The 15,371-nt window shown below is 43.0% G+C and overlaps 1 protein-coding gene across 3 annotated transcripts in view; it reads left to right on the plus strand.

The window, feature by feature from the left end:
* The window catches only part of TMEM40 (transmembrane protein 40), a 413,366-nt gene that overhangs the window by 194,635 nt on the left and 203,360 nt on the right, over positions 1–15,371 (plus strand). For all 3 annotated transcript variants that reach the window (XM_069643616.1, XM_069643619.1, XM_069643617.1), the window contains 2 exons: positions 12,421–12,516; positions 12,594–12,698. In XM_069643616.1, the coding sequence (XP_069499717.1) occupies positions 12,421–12,516; positions 12,594–12,698 (201 nt within the window). The remainder of the gene's footprint in view (positions 1–12,420; positions 12,517–12,593; positions 12,699–15,371) is intronic.

The raw sequence follows: 15,371 nt of genomic DNA on the forward strand, positions 1-15,371 counted from the left end.
AGGCAAGGGATATTCAGAGGGAATCCCTCCGACCCAAGGAGAATTTTGTTAAATGATGAGTTAAAACTGTGTGCATTACAGCACACTTTCTGTGAAAATTGGGCAAATAGCCACACAGTTGGAAATCGGGTTTGTATGGTTGAATATTGTAAAGATCTAATAGGCAAAAGTTGACAATATTGCAAAGGAGCATTTTCATGATGTCTTTGCCCACAATGTACACCAGTATACAAATATTGACATGCTGCTCTTCCCAAACGTATTCATGCAGTCTGCAACAATATATACCAGCAGTTCCTTTGAAGAACTTGTTCATGTTGACTTTGTTAGTAAAAATTACATGCCATGGTACCAGGGTAGGGCAAGACTGGGTGTACAAACATAGGCCAGTCGAGCCATATAATACCACTTATCATGTTTGTTTTACCCTTGATACCAAGTTAAACATGCCATGACATATCAATATAGCCTATTCAGACTGGCTTTAGCAATGTGGTCCAGACTTACCGTGCAATAACACTTATCACATTTGCTTTACTCTGGATACCCAGTAAAAAATGCCATCCCATGGTTGGAAAACATGTCCAGACTGGCTGCTTCACTGATGTGAGCCAGTCTAGCCACATTGTAACACTTATGTTTATTTTACACTGCATACCCAATAATAATGCAAAACTACAGTTAGAAAACATGGCCAGATTGGTTGCATCATCAAGAAGGTCAGTCTAGCCACGTAATAACAATGATCATATTTGCTTTCCCATTTATGCCCAGTGAAAAACGCCATGCCACAGTTGGAAAACATGGACTCACAGGCTACACCACGAACATGGAGACGTCTAATCATGTATCAACACTTGTCGCTTGTGCTTTACCCTTCATGACCATTCAACATTGCAATGCCACCAGTACCCCCCTAAAATCTGAGGACCGCTCCACTCTCCCCCTTCACCCACAAACAACCACATGGTTCACATCATGGCTTATCCACACACTCGCACACAAAACATACACTCTCTCATTCACCTCTACATTCATAAATGCTCTCATTTACCCATGAATATTTACAGCATTTAGACATGTGTGCATACAAAATAAGTACAAACAACACTGTTTTATATTAGCTCTGTTGTTTCCAGATCAGTATTGCTGAATCATTCCACGAGCAACATTCTACATGGAGGTCCCAGCATTGGCTGTGGAACCTCTTGTTGAGTTATTTCTAACCTGTGGTTCTTCTGGTGAGTTGATGCTGAGGTGCTGTTGGGTGCCTTGCTACCCAGTGCTCTAGTTACCTATAATAGAGCAAACTAGCAGTTTGATCTAATGTGGACTGTCACTTTTCATTAAATGCACACAGTCATACACGCTCGCACTCGGACAAGCCCCCTTGCAGGCATGTATAGAAAATACAAACAAATTAAAATGAAACACTTCACTTGTGCACCGTCAGCACACTGCCACACAGCAGCACAACTTGGTGGCCCACCCACCCCCTCTGCAGAGCACGCTGACTAACCAGAGAGGAGTGGTCTCCTGTCAGTTAGCCCGTACACTATTGGCGCAATGAGAGGCGGCGAGGCCAGACTTCCTACACCCCACTGGCTCTCATTATTAGGCGCTTCTTATTTTGTCCAGCACGAAGTGCTCCGTTTTGAAAAGGGGGAAAAAAACTGTTGGCGTTGCACTCCAGGAATCGGAGTCCCCTGGGAAAATAAAGCACCTCGGTTGACAGCGCTACTTATGGGTCCCAAATCCAAAGCACAGTTCCAGAGACATTTACATCACGTGTGCATCTTCCCTTCAAAACGAGGGGGGATATACCCCCACGCCCCAAGGAGGGAAATGCCACTAGTGTTGTGTTTTTGTCGAGACCTTTGTCCAAAAATTGGCAGTGTTATGTTCATGTTGTGCCGCCATGTGTATAAATAATACTTCGATATACAATATTTGTCAAGACTGTTCTGAATATAGGGTCAAACATTACTGGAATGGAATGGTTGTGTAGCTCCTAGTTGCGCTTCCATAACTAGTGTACCTATTGCTTTAGCGGTACTTATGTGTTGTGCAGGAATGTATTCTTGCTATGAGAAAATGGCCCATTTGTGTTGTGTATTTTGTTATTCAGTCTCTTGGATATATGGGATGTGATCTATTGTGCTGACCTGTATGTGGGCAAGTCTGTGTTTCTGTTTTCTGGGGTTTCTAATTTGGCATCAGTCGGATACTCCTGCTGTTACAGCATATTGAATTGTGTAGTTCCATACCGGCATTATATGGACATGTTTGTCTGTATTCTGCTGTCTGAATTGTTCTGCTTCCAGGCTAGTTTCTAGATGTGGTTATCTTGACCATATGTGAGAATTTGTGCTTTTACTGGCGTACCCTGCTTTGTCCTTGAAGTTTCTATAGGGACTTGTTTTGGTTGCTGTATAGTGATGACACCATGTTTGTGTGACACATAATGACCATATTACCATATAATTACCAAAAAGAAGGTCCCCTATCGAGACTACAGCAGAAGAAAATTTTGTTATAAACATCTCTGACAGATCACTGACTCCAATTGAAGAGAAGACACTACAAAGAGGCTTGAGTTTTGTGCCTACATACGGATCAACGCTATTTGATAGTAAAATTGAACTTTTCAGGTTCATAAAGAAACTAAAATTGAAAGTGTTTTTTGACTAACTTGACACCAATGGATATAGTCCATCGATTGAAGAGGGAAATGATTATCAGGAATTTAAGGCAAAAAGTTACTTCAGCCGACCAATTTCTGTGCCATCTTCTTCTTTGAATTTGGAATACACCTGATTTTTCCTTTCGTATTCAAATGTCCTACTTTTGCCGGCCCTGAAAAGATTCCAAAGGAGGAGAAGGGATTTATTTTGTCATCTTTGGTTAATTCAGCAGAGTCGTTGGTTTTATCCATTGGCAGAAATCTTTCAAAGAAAGGTAATAAAGGATTTCAAAAGGCTGAAATTCAAACGCCCTACCCATTAAAATTTGAAACCACATGAGATGAGTTTCATAAAAAATCTGTACTGTACTAAGGAGATTGCAATCTGCCCTGCTGATAAAGGCGGGGCATTGGTTATTCTAAATGAGTGATTATGAAGTGGAATGTTGGAGACACCAACATCCATGCTCCACTAGACGGAGACCTGACTGTTGAGATCAAATATAATTTATAAAAAATCCTTAAAAAGGCACAAGACTTGAATTGGATCTGTACTCGACCCCCGACCGGCCCATAGAGTCGGAGTTTGCTCAGAAGCACTTTAAAACAAGATAGCCGCACCCGTGAGATGGATGGGGGTGCAGATTTATTACTCCAACACCAGTCAATAAGGACAACTCAAACGGTTTGGCAAGTACAGAAAACGGGGAGTTACGAATATCAGCAATGATGCGATTTTCCTTCTCGCCTCAACTCCAACGAACTTCATTCAAGTTGTAACATTTATACCCAAAACTCCTCATCATTGACGTGTAACACTCAAAAGTTATCATGCAATTCTATTGGTTAGGAAAAGGTAACTTTACTATAGGTACTATATCTGTATATGGTAACGGAGTGAGGGGATTGGGTAAACATGGTCAGGTGGGCATCTAAGCCCTTCCTCCAAGGAACCCCATGCATACTTTTCTACTTTGCTTAGCAGCATGCGGAATGGTCAGTCAGGTGCGAGGTGCCCCTTAGTTACCCGCCCGTACTCCAGTCCTTGCTACAATCGATCATAACTTTAGTAGCCATGTGTCAATTATTTCACTGCGGTTGCCCTCGAGACTGCATCTTCTGTCTGGAAAAGGGTCTGATATGTCCATCTAGCCTGGTGCCATGCGTAGGTGTGAGCGCTTGTCTCTTCTCTCTTGGCTGGTCACGTGATTCAGACACTGTGAATTTGCCTCTTTTCCATCAATTTGTGCATTTCATTTTCATTTCACCGCGACCTGCCTTCGCCTTTTTATCTCGACCTTTCAGAGGCAGGATATTCTGTTCTTAGTTTCAATTACATGTAGCTACTCTTCGTTTCTTCTATTGGTATGACCGTGGTTCTCCTGGCATGAGTTGCCTCTGCTGAGTTTCGTTTCAGCCGTCTCTTCTCATTTTTGCTTAAATGTGAAGCTTTTCTCGTATGGCCTTTAGTAACCTGGGTTGATTCTGCTTCTTGTGCAAAGTGGAAATATACTTATACATAATCTACCTCAAACGAAGCACCTTATTATAATGGCGCCTGCTGCACTATTCTTCTACTAAGCATAGCAAGCCGCACTGTTTCTTAGCTTTCTTGCGGTTCCAAGCATATCTACAGGTATTGTATATCAGGTATCTACTGGTGGAATAGCTTCATCTTGCTTAAATCTTAAACTTCTTCCATTTTAACATCGCTCTTTTACTTTAAGTTCACAATATCCTTATTCATGGCATTTCGTCTCTTTGCATCATTCTCTGGTTGTCATTTCTTCTATCTGTAAGTCAGTCCGGGCCCTCGTGACGTCACCATTCATCTCTATTAAGGCCTTTTTGGTTTCTTCAGGGACTGTACACAGGCGATCTTCATTTCGTTTCATTTGTTGATGATGTTTTCTCAATGGGTACCTTACTGGCCATGGTTTCCTTGGTATTGGTACATCAATAGGTGCTGTTCTTCTAATAGGTACTGGGCAGAGCCCTACAGCAGCTCTCTGCTGGTTTATTTGCTCATCATACATCACATATCTCGGTGTGAACGTTCCTGGAACTTCAAAATGGACGATTGGAGTTCAGGCTTTATTTGGGACCTCCTCTACAGATCAACCATAATAAATTCCAATTTTTACTCAATCAACATCCCAGGATTCCTAATTTCTACACGAAAGTACCCGAAGACGCTTTGCATCCACCTGGCAACCCATAGTGGCATGTATGAACAGCATTCTTCAACCCTTGGGTAAATATGTAGATTTCTTTTTGCAGCCACTTCAGCAAACACAGACTTATCTTAAGGACACAGCCCATTTACTCAAAATACTGGAATCAATAACATTTGATAAAAATGTCATTCTATTCAACATCAATGTCAAAAGCCTTTATATATACATTCCACACAATCTTGGACAGGAAGCAATAGAATGGATCCTTCTCACAACACCAGACATCAGAGCACAGAAATAATGTATTCTGATTCGTCTTCAATTCGTTTCAGAGAACTTTTATTTTGAGTTTAAACACAATTTTTCCTCCAAGTTTCCGGCACAGCAATGGGCGCTACTATGACTCCAACATCTGCAAATTGTTTTATGTACAAATTTGAAACCGATTATGTTCCAACACATGCAGAATGGAAAAGTAAGATACATCTGTGGATAAGATACATGGATGGTATTTTTGGCATTTGGCCCGTGACGCCCAGTGAACTCATTGTATCTTAACAGTATTGATCAACAGATCCAGTTCACTCACGAGTCGTCTTCAACTGAGATTCATTTCATTGACATAAAGATAAGAATTGATGAGAAGGGATTTAATACTACTCTATATCGTAAATAGACGGAAACAATTTACTGCATCGTTTAAGTTTCCATCAGCCTAGTCTCATTCAAAACCTACCTCACAGCCAACTATTACGAGTCAAGAGAATAGTGAGTGACCTTGAGCACTAAGTTCTTAGCATGTGGGTACACGAACACAGACATAAACAAAGCAACAGAGAACTGTGCAACTTCGATGTCCACCACCAAGGAGACGAAAGACTCAGTTTGTATATGTTTTGAAATTTTCATTACAGAGCCAACAGTTTAAGAAGATCATTAACAAGAATTGGGCCATACTCACCTGTGATCAAAGGGTACAACACCTTTTCAAAGAACTTCCAATTTTCGCCAACCAAAAAAGAAGGAATATTCATGATTAACTTCAGCTCCCAAATGATTGATAGTGTTATAATCAACTAGAAGTTGGTGTCCTATTGAATCATGTGATGCATGACAATTGTAACATTGGAATAATTCACTGGTAAATATGTCAGATCTGAATTTTATTGTTCTACAATACCAAGCAAAGTTGATGTCCTCTTAACATTGCAACACCACATTTTCAACAGGTTTATACATTAGCATGTGTGGTAATGATGCAATTTATACTGTGAACATATCAGGCTGGGTTTTTGGTCATTTAACATTGTAAAATCTTGTTGTAAACGTGTTTACACACCTATACATTTAGATTTTGCACAGAAATTCTTAGGGTTTCGTATCAACTTGTATATCTCTATACCGACCTAGATTTTCACTCGCTTAGGCAGTATGTTAATCACGTCGTCATGACAGCGATATGTTGCCATAATTACACAACGCAAGTATAATTTCCTGACAACCCGTGGAACGAGCGGGCATTCTAAATTTCTTTTAAAGACACAAGGAATTTTTTTCACAACATCCACTTAAAAACAGATACTGTATTGCTGGTGATTTGCACGTCCCAACTGAGGCTTTTTTTAGCTTGGTTGGGGCGTGAGGCGTCTGGTTTCACAGACACACCCACCAGTGTGCCGTTTCCAGCAGACACCATGGCAACTGCATAAAAGCATCTGATAGCGTGCCGCATGCATGCTCTACACTGTTAAACATGGACGTGAGAGCTTTAAGGTAAGGAAGAAACTCTTAAGATGAATAGAATTAATGTACTCCCAAGTATTAGACTCATGTCTTGGTATTTTGGACATACATAACAGACTTCAACCTGAAGCCATGACCGGAGAGAAAAATCATTCAACAGCGCTGGTCCTCCACACGCTCACAAGTAATGCAGGTTTTACAAATACTTGTAAAGCGGGCACTTGAGACAGGATGCAAGTATCGCAATACAGTTGTAATTAGTTATGTACATTTATTCCCTAGGAGATTTATAGTCCATAAGGGCTTGCACAAGTTCAGACGCCTGCACAAACTGTTTGCATGCTAATCAAGGTACCCGAATTTTAGCAATTTATATTTTCAAAAATGGATAATTACAATGAGGTGCATTGTTACTCCATGTTTTCTGTTTTCAATACAACAATACTCATTGACATATGGTACGTCTATTTTTTGGTACTTATGATTGGCATTTTTGTGATTGGTTTTCACACGTAATTTACTAATTTTGTTATGCTGTTTGTGTCTATGATCTGCATCATGCTACTGACACTCTAATATTATTCGGCAATAGCTCTGTGATTTGGCTGGGTTATGATTTGTTTCATCACAGTGTAAACCCCTGAAGGAGTTTGCATACTCAGAATTTCATCTGCAATAAAATCTCTTGATTTTACTAATTACCCTACATTGGCTTGTTCTTCCAAGAAAACATAACCAAAACTGCTCACATTTGAATGTTTTTTCAAAGCATACCTTTTCTTTGAAGCAAATATATAATAGATATTACTCAAAGAAAAGACTCCTTTTGAACAGTATATCGGGGATGTATTGTTGAATCATTTTGAGCAACCTCGTATGAGGAACATTGTGAGAGTGGCTGTTTAACCGAGTGTTTCCCACCAGCTTATTTTGATGTGACTATTTTGAGCCCAGGTGTCTCTGGGTTTTGTGCAGTCTGCTCCTTTTAAAACATTTAATTTCCACCAGTGAGTTGATTTCACGATTTTTTTCAACTTATCTAAATTTTTAAGGTGGTGCCCTTTCCGCTTTCTAACGTACTATCTGCCTGGTCAGGTAACCTCCTTCCTCTCTGAGTGGGCGGACCTCTACTCCTCCCTTTTGGCCTCGACCAATGACCTCCTCCTCCCCGAAGACCTCAACATTCACCTGGATGCTTCTTGTCCCTCTTTCGCAACCTCTGTGATTCTTTTTCTCTATTCTTCCCTCTGGCCTGACTCACTCTGCAGGGCACACCTTGGATGTTCTGATCTCTTCAGACCTCCCCCTCTCTAACCCTCTCACCACTCCTCTCTCCTGGAGTGACCATTTTCTCCTCTCCTCTCATCTCTCTTTCTCTACCCCTCAGGCCGAACCAATGCCTGCACTGCCACCCACTTTCTCGGTCATCCGACCCATGAAGTGTTGGTCAGCTGAAGCTTTTGCTGCCACTTCCTCTCTCCCTCCTGCACCTCTGGCTGACTCGCATCCTGAGACAGCCTTCTCCAACCTCCATCCTTCTATCTCTGACACTCTTAATGTACTTGCCTCTTTCATGAGGAATCGCTTGACGCCCAAAGCCAAGTGCAACTCTTGATACGACTCGGACCTCGTCACCCTTAAACACAAGTGTAGGGTGGCTGAGAGGAAATGGCGGGCGTCTTGTGCATCCTCTGACTAACTGCCATGCCGCCTACTCCAAAGGCAGTACCAACTCTGTCCACACTTAGAAGAGAGCTCACATCCAAACCCGCTTCTCTACCTCTCCTGTCCCCTCTCAGGCCCTCTGCATGGCCCTGGCTTCACATTGTATCTAAAATATCCAGGACATCCTGTCCACTCTCTTCCTCCCCTCCTTCTTCCTTTACTTTTTCCTCCTCTAGCCTTCCTGCAGCTGCCTCTCCTCCTTCCTTCTCTTCATTTCCTTTGTTCACCCCTGACTAGGTTTCATCAAAACAGGTTCTTCTCTGTTCATCCAAATCCATCAACAACCACATTGACACCCTCGCACCAGTCTTGGTGGATGTTTGCAACCCCTCTTTCTCCACTGGAACCTTCCCTTCCCCTCTGAGGCACTCTTGTGCACTCTCTTCTTAAGAAACCCTCTGCCTACCCCTGCTGTCTGGCTAACTATCACCCAATCTCCTTTACGCCTTTTCTGGGAAAACTCTTGGAAAAGCTGGCCATCTTCCAGTTAGCCTTCACACTGAATCTGCTGGGTGTCTCTACGACCATCAGTCTGGCTTCAGAGTGGCCAGAAGCACGGAACCTGCTGTCCTGAACATCCGTGAAGACCTGCTCTCAAACCTGGATAATAACCACCCTTCTGTCTTCATCCTACTTGATCTCTCTTCTGCTTTTGATACTCTCAACCATGCCATCCTGTTCAATCGACTCTGTGATAACCTGGGTATCACTGATCAGGCCCTGGTCTGGCTGACCTCCTTTCGCTCTGACCGACCCTCCCAGGTCCAACCCGGGTCCTTCTCTCCTCTCTCTCTCTCTCTCTCTCGAATCTTTCACCCTGGTTGTTCAACCAATACCTGACACCTCTTGCCCACTGCAAAGCTGCTCTCTGCTCCAACTGTCAGTGCTATGCGGATGACAGTTTGCTTTCAGGCTCCCCTGAGCCACCTCAATGATCTCTGACTTAATGCCAGTAAGACAAAGATCCTCCTCATCGACTCATCAGCACCTTCCTTTCCTGTCACTCTCTGGCCGCCCACTCTAGCTCCTCTTCCTGTTCCCACCTGTGAGGCTAAGAACCTCAGCATCATCTCCGACTCCACACTCTCCTTCTCTCCTCGCATCTCTGACATCCCTAAGAAGTCAAACTACCTGCTGCAGCTCCTCAGAGGTATTCTTCCATTCCTCACTTTTCCCCAGAAGCTCACTGTCTCTAGAGCTCTGGTTCTCTCTAAGCTGGACTACTGCAACGGCCTCTTTCTGAATCTACCTGCCTCTGCTCTCCATTCGCTACAACTCCTCCAGAACAGAACTGCAAGACTTGTCCTTGGCCTTAAGCCCAGGGATCGTATCTCTCCAGCTCTGAAATCTCTCTATTGGCTTCCAGTGGCTGCAAGGATCTAGTTCAAGATCCTCTGTATTGTCCATAAGGCTTTCTGGGGCCTGGGACCGCAATACCTCCAACTCGCTCTACGGACATATCTTCCTACTCGCGCTCTTCGCTCCTCCACCTCCAACTCATTGAAGGTCAGTCACTTCTCCAAGAAACGAGTTGGGGGCAGATATCTATCTTTGGCTGGTGCCTCCCTCTGAAACAGCCTCCCTACCTCTCTGAAACTTGAGCAGAACCATCTCTGTTTCCGGAAGCACCTGAATACCTTTCTCTTTGCTTCTGCCTCCTCTCTTCCTCTGCCCTGCTTACCTCCTTTCTGACACTGGTCACCTGGCTACCCTCTGAATTTCGGGCTCTGGTCCCTGCCCATCCAGCTGCATACCCACACTGGCTCCTGGCAACACCCCTATACTTGTGGTCTGTTTCTGTAAACCTACAGTCCCCTTTACTACAGTTATTAGACACCTGTTGTCTGCACTTCTAACAGTCACACTTGCCACTTGTTGGCTGCACTACTTGTTATGTTGATTCCTTGCCCTTCACCTGTCCATCCTCCCACACACCCCCCACTCACACTTCTCTCCTCCCCCCTCCCCTGCACTTGTGCAATCTCAATGTCACTAGGCCTAGTAAGATCGCTGTTTTTTGTCCTCCCTCTGTTCCCCTCTCTTGCATTGTCAAGCCTTGAAACACATGTGTACTGGCGTGTTATAAATCCCATATGATATGATATAAACAAAATTGTTTGCTCCTGGCGTGTGTTCATTATTCCGACTAATCGAATGACGTAAGCAGCAATGTATACTTTACATAAATATCCAATAAATAAAATTAGCCAAGTCACAGAGCTGAACCTGGCAGGTGTGCTGTTTGTGGAAGAGGTCCATTGTGTGTTGAGCAAGGAGGTTGGTAGAACGCTGCTACCATCCTGGCCAACTACAATGATACCATAGTGGTGCAAGGAGCACGGCATGTGTTTTTTCTCTGATACCGGACACATGGAGGTTATTTACATTACGCTGCTTGAGCCTCTCCTTCAGATGTTCTGTGCCACCAATCAATTCTCTTTCCACATTCAGATGACTTGAGGTTGCTCGGTTCATTAGGTCCAGATTTAAAATCACAGATCTTGGTATCAAGAGATACATATCGGTCATCAGTATCACCTGCTGTTTTGCATTTGTTTAAAAAACAGGGAACATGGGCTATGAGAATTTCCGGAGAGACCAAAACAGTAGTCATATATTTGATGATGTTAAATGTATGTACCTGTGGTCTACATAAAATACTCTACATATTCCCTGTTATTCCCTGCACACATTTTAAACTTTCGGCCAGTGCTTATAAATCTATTAGATTCTGAAGGTCATGCCCCCGAGTGGCTGGTATTTCACTGACTATACTAAATATGCCGGATAGGTCTGGGTATTTTGAAACCCCACACACCAGCACAATCCTGCGTCCTCTCCTGCCAGCACTATCACACTGTGCAACCTCTTCAAGATCCTAACGGGTCACATGGGAATGTTTGCCTCTTGTATCATGTCAGAACCTGTGATGGTTTAGTCATATGGAAATATTACACATGCATCTTGCACCCCGTTAATCCACCTGCTCGTTATCAGCTGACCGACTGCACACAACTCTATCAAAATGTTCAAGTGAGCTCACGGAAAAATCTAAATGAATGAAATAGTGTGCTCCATTTCTCTCCACAAGCACAGTGATCGAAGTGTAACAGAAGTGTACCAGAAACGTCGTGGAATTGTGACTTCCGGCAGGACACAGAGTAGGAAGGGAAGGAGCAATGTGCAACACATTTTTCAAGGGTTGCAGTCATGCTGGTTGACAGCCAATTGAGTTGAAATATATTTCAATTTAGCTGTAGCTGATATCCAGTGGTGAAGTGGAACAGTTCCAGAATGGTGAAAATGGTTGCAAAAAGTAGGGGAGCTGTTAACAGTAAAAAATAAAAATAGTGGAACACCGCTGCCGAACATTTCCCCCTTATTTCGACCACAGCACAAGGATGCATACGCAAGAGACTAAATAATAAAATGAAAAACCTAAAATAAATCTCGTACCTAGCTCCAGATCAGCAGAGAGCTGTGCAAGGTGTGGGTAGATTGCGCATGGGCCTGTTTTTTTAACAATAGCACAGTGCTGTGACCAGTGATTGAAGTGAGAGGGAACGGTCGGGAGCGGTGCTACTTTTATTTTTTTCTGTTTACCATTTCCATGCTTTTTACGACCATATTCAACATTCTGTATAGAGGGATTTGTCCGTTCATCTCCCTGTGCAAGTGTAAAGTTGTAATAGGAGCCTTAGTTACTAGTCACTTAGACTATTGCAATGCCCCGTGCCGCAACACTTGTCACATATTGCACTGTGCTTCCGTCTACCCTCTCCCCTGCCAAGACCACAGTTCCACTACTTTTTTCGATACACTTCTACAAATGCCTGTGACTTGCGGTCTGTGTGTCGATCTGTGCCTCCATTGGGATTAGCCTGTGATAAGGTGTAGTTGTTGAAAAAGTCACGTTTTGAGAGATTTGAGATGTTGTAATGTGCTTTTGACAAGTACGTTTGGATTATTGTTTCAAATATACATACCATTGGGTTTGCTGCAGATTGCCCAACTTGATCTGTAAACTGCATGGATCACAGACCTCGGAGGAATAGTAGTGCTTTGACATACTTTTCGCTTTATTAACGCCAGGTGCTCCAATCAAGCCTAAGGTCATCGTGGCTACTGTGAAGCCAAACGTACACAGGAACAATGCAGAGCAAGAAAACGACGAACCCGATCAGCCAGGTAATGAAGTATATATTCAGCGTCAGTATTCTGGAAATAATACTTTATGATTTACAAATGATTTTCTTAATTATCAGATGGTCCAACTATGAACAAACGCAGAGGTTCGGCAGCAATGCTAAAGCGAACTTTGACCAAGGTGAAAGAAATAGACAGTGACGATGAGCATCCCTTTATGCCAGGTATGCACAACACATCTTTATCTTCTAGCTCGTAAAGAAGAGATGAATACTAGTAACCAGCTATTGCACGTTTCCAGGTAACGGGTCCTTTGTTTTTATACGTTTAAGTTGTAGAGTATCTGAGATCTCCTAACGCCATTCTGATTCTGCTCATTATTTTGCCAAGGATCCTATCAGATTAACAAGAATGCAACCTGTGGCTCCAGATGTTTTGCATCATAACTTCCATGATCCCTCGTCATTGACAGTGCTTACTAAGGATGATGGGAGTTGTAGTCCAAAACACCACGAACCCTGCACTAGATATTTCTTCAAAATCTTATTTTTTTAGTTTTGGCTAATTTGTGGCATTACCACCAATTGCCAACATTTGGCATATACATGGTAGAGGGCCGAAGAGATCACATGGACGTGTACACCATTTGAAATACTCAATGCAAAATAGTGTGTTTGAAAAGATTTACATGTTGCATATAATGATATATTGGTGCCTGCACCCTGTGGAATGGGGACAGCATTGTTTGTTCTAGTGTAAACCACCTGTCTTTAAGGGCAGATGTGGGTTACTCATTTAATTTGCGAGATATAAAAGGAGAAGGAAAGTTGCATGCTTTGTTCTTTTTGATCTGAATCCATGCCAAGGTTTTGTGTGTGATGTGTTACATACAGATCAGGGCGAAGCAGTGATTGACTTCATATATATAAATTCCATCAGGGAATGGATTGTGTTTTGAATTGTGTATCTCTCTTGTAATAAAGTGGCAGGGGAGCTATTAATAGTCTCCCCGTTTACGTGCAAGTGGAATTGGGCCCTGGAAATCCACTGTCCCAAAAAATGGAAGATTCAGCCATAGGACAAAGTTCACTGTCTTTTTAAACACTTGAAATGACAGTGATCGCAACATGAACAAAGCAAAATTCTTCAAGTACTCTCGCTCTCCAGGCACCTGTCGTTCCATTTTGTTAACCAGTGATGTCACAAAAATGAAGTTGCATCCCAAAAACCTAACGGGGGAATGGATTGGTTAATGAGGCAAACTATATATGCACTCCACAGGGGATTAGTATGATCATTGGGTAAACCGTATCTGGTGGCTCCTCCTGAGACCACCTCTGTGTCACAAATACAAAGTTACAGGTTAGTATAAAGTTGATTGGCCGCTGCAACATAGTGTATGCGTAGCGTGGAAGGTGGTTAGGGATTGGACAGAAAGGGATTCGACGGAAAGGGACTTCTCAGCCTTGGAGCTCTGGTCATTTACCAGGGCAAGTGCAACTACTCAAGGTAGTGGGAATGACCCAAAGGTGGTGCATATTCCCAATGAGTTACCATCTCCGTTCTCCTAGGCCTTGAGATATAACATTCAGCTTTGAACCTGTATAACTGTTGTACCCTTCTACCTTTGGTTCAATGAGAAAAGCCATCTAAGTCTGGCTCGGATGAATAGGCTCTGTCTTCATCATCTGTTCAGAGACCACAAAATGGAGCTCCCTTGCTTGTAATTAAGAGAATTTTTGACTGTGTCACTCACAGGAGCCCTATTTCTTCTTGGTAACTTGAAACTTCCCTTCCCTAATTGTCCTTGGCGAGGCTGTGCACAGTGTCTGCACAGGAAGTCCGGTCAGCCTTTCCCTGTGTTCTGAAGTTTGTCCTGCTTTTCCCATTCACTCCAATGTACATAAGCCTTCCAACTTTATTTGCATGGCCGTCTGTTAGTTGTGGCTAGGCGTTATCAAGCTGTTGACATGTATTCGTAGGCATCTTGCAGTTCCTGTGTAATACAATGTATACGTGTGTCAGTCCTCTAACTATGTGAGTCATCAGCATTTACTTGTGTCTAAGTGAAATTCGGCCTGTCTGTAACTTCGTGCAGTGATGCCTATGTGCTTCATCTCTAATGTATTCGATGTCATCAGCATTCTTCAAGGTTGCTGTCAGTTCAATTGATGACAGCTGTATCTCTTATAATACTGTCATCAGGGTATGCTCTGAATGGTTGTCTGTGTGAGTAGTGCTTCTCACACCTGCGATAGATCAACAATGGGGAGGAAGAGCCAAGCAGCGATGTACACCTTTTGCTTCTCTGTCGCTGGGCTGAGAGTGAGATGGGTGAACGAGGGCCACGTTGGTGTCTCCCTCTTCAATCCCCCCTCTGGTCGACAAGTTGACCACACTCCCTAGACGACCCTCTCTATTCACGTGCAGCCTTAGGATCCATGCCTTTTCTACACCTCCCAGATGTCCATGCTACTTCACGTGCTCGCCTAAGCTCCAGGTCATATAGCAGCAATATCCTTTGGGTTTGCACCATACCCAATAGATGCATGGATCTGGGGGAAAAGGGAACAGAGAGGGAACACAGTCTGTGTCTCCCCATCACCTTCCCTCTCTACGTCCAATAATATTTACATCCCTGTCATCTTTTCAGTAGTCTTTTAGCATTGTACTTTAGCTACTCTGACAACGCAGAAGGCAACTAATACTAGAAAACGTTCCAAAAATACCAGACTTGAGATGCACTAACTACAAGGTTTTAAGCAGGATCCCTCTATATTGGTGATTCTAATCTTTAAAAGTTATTAAATATAATACTAGCACTAAGGCTGCTATCAGCAACTTCAGTCAAATAGCCATCCATGACGGTATCCAGGAAAACATGTATGTTAACCAGT

Source organism: Ambystoma mexicanum, chromosome 2p (genome assembly GCF_040938575.1).
Source record: "Ambystoma mexicanum isolate Mex_15411 chromosome 2p, UKY_AmexF1_1, whole genome shotgun sequence".
Classification (NCBI taxonomy): Eukaryota; Metazoa; Chordata; class Amphibia; order Caudata; family Ambystomatidae; genus Ambystoma; species Ambystoma mexicanum.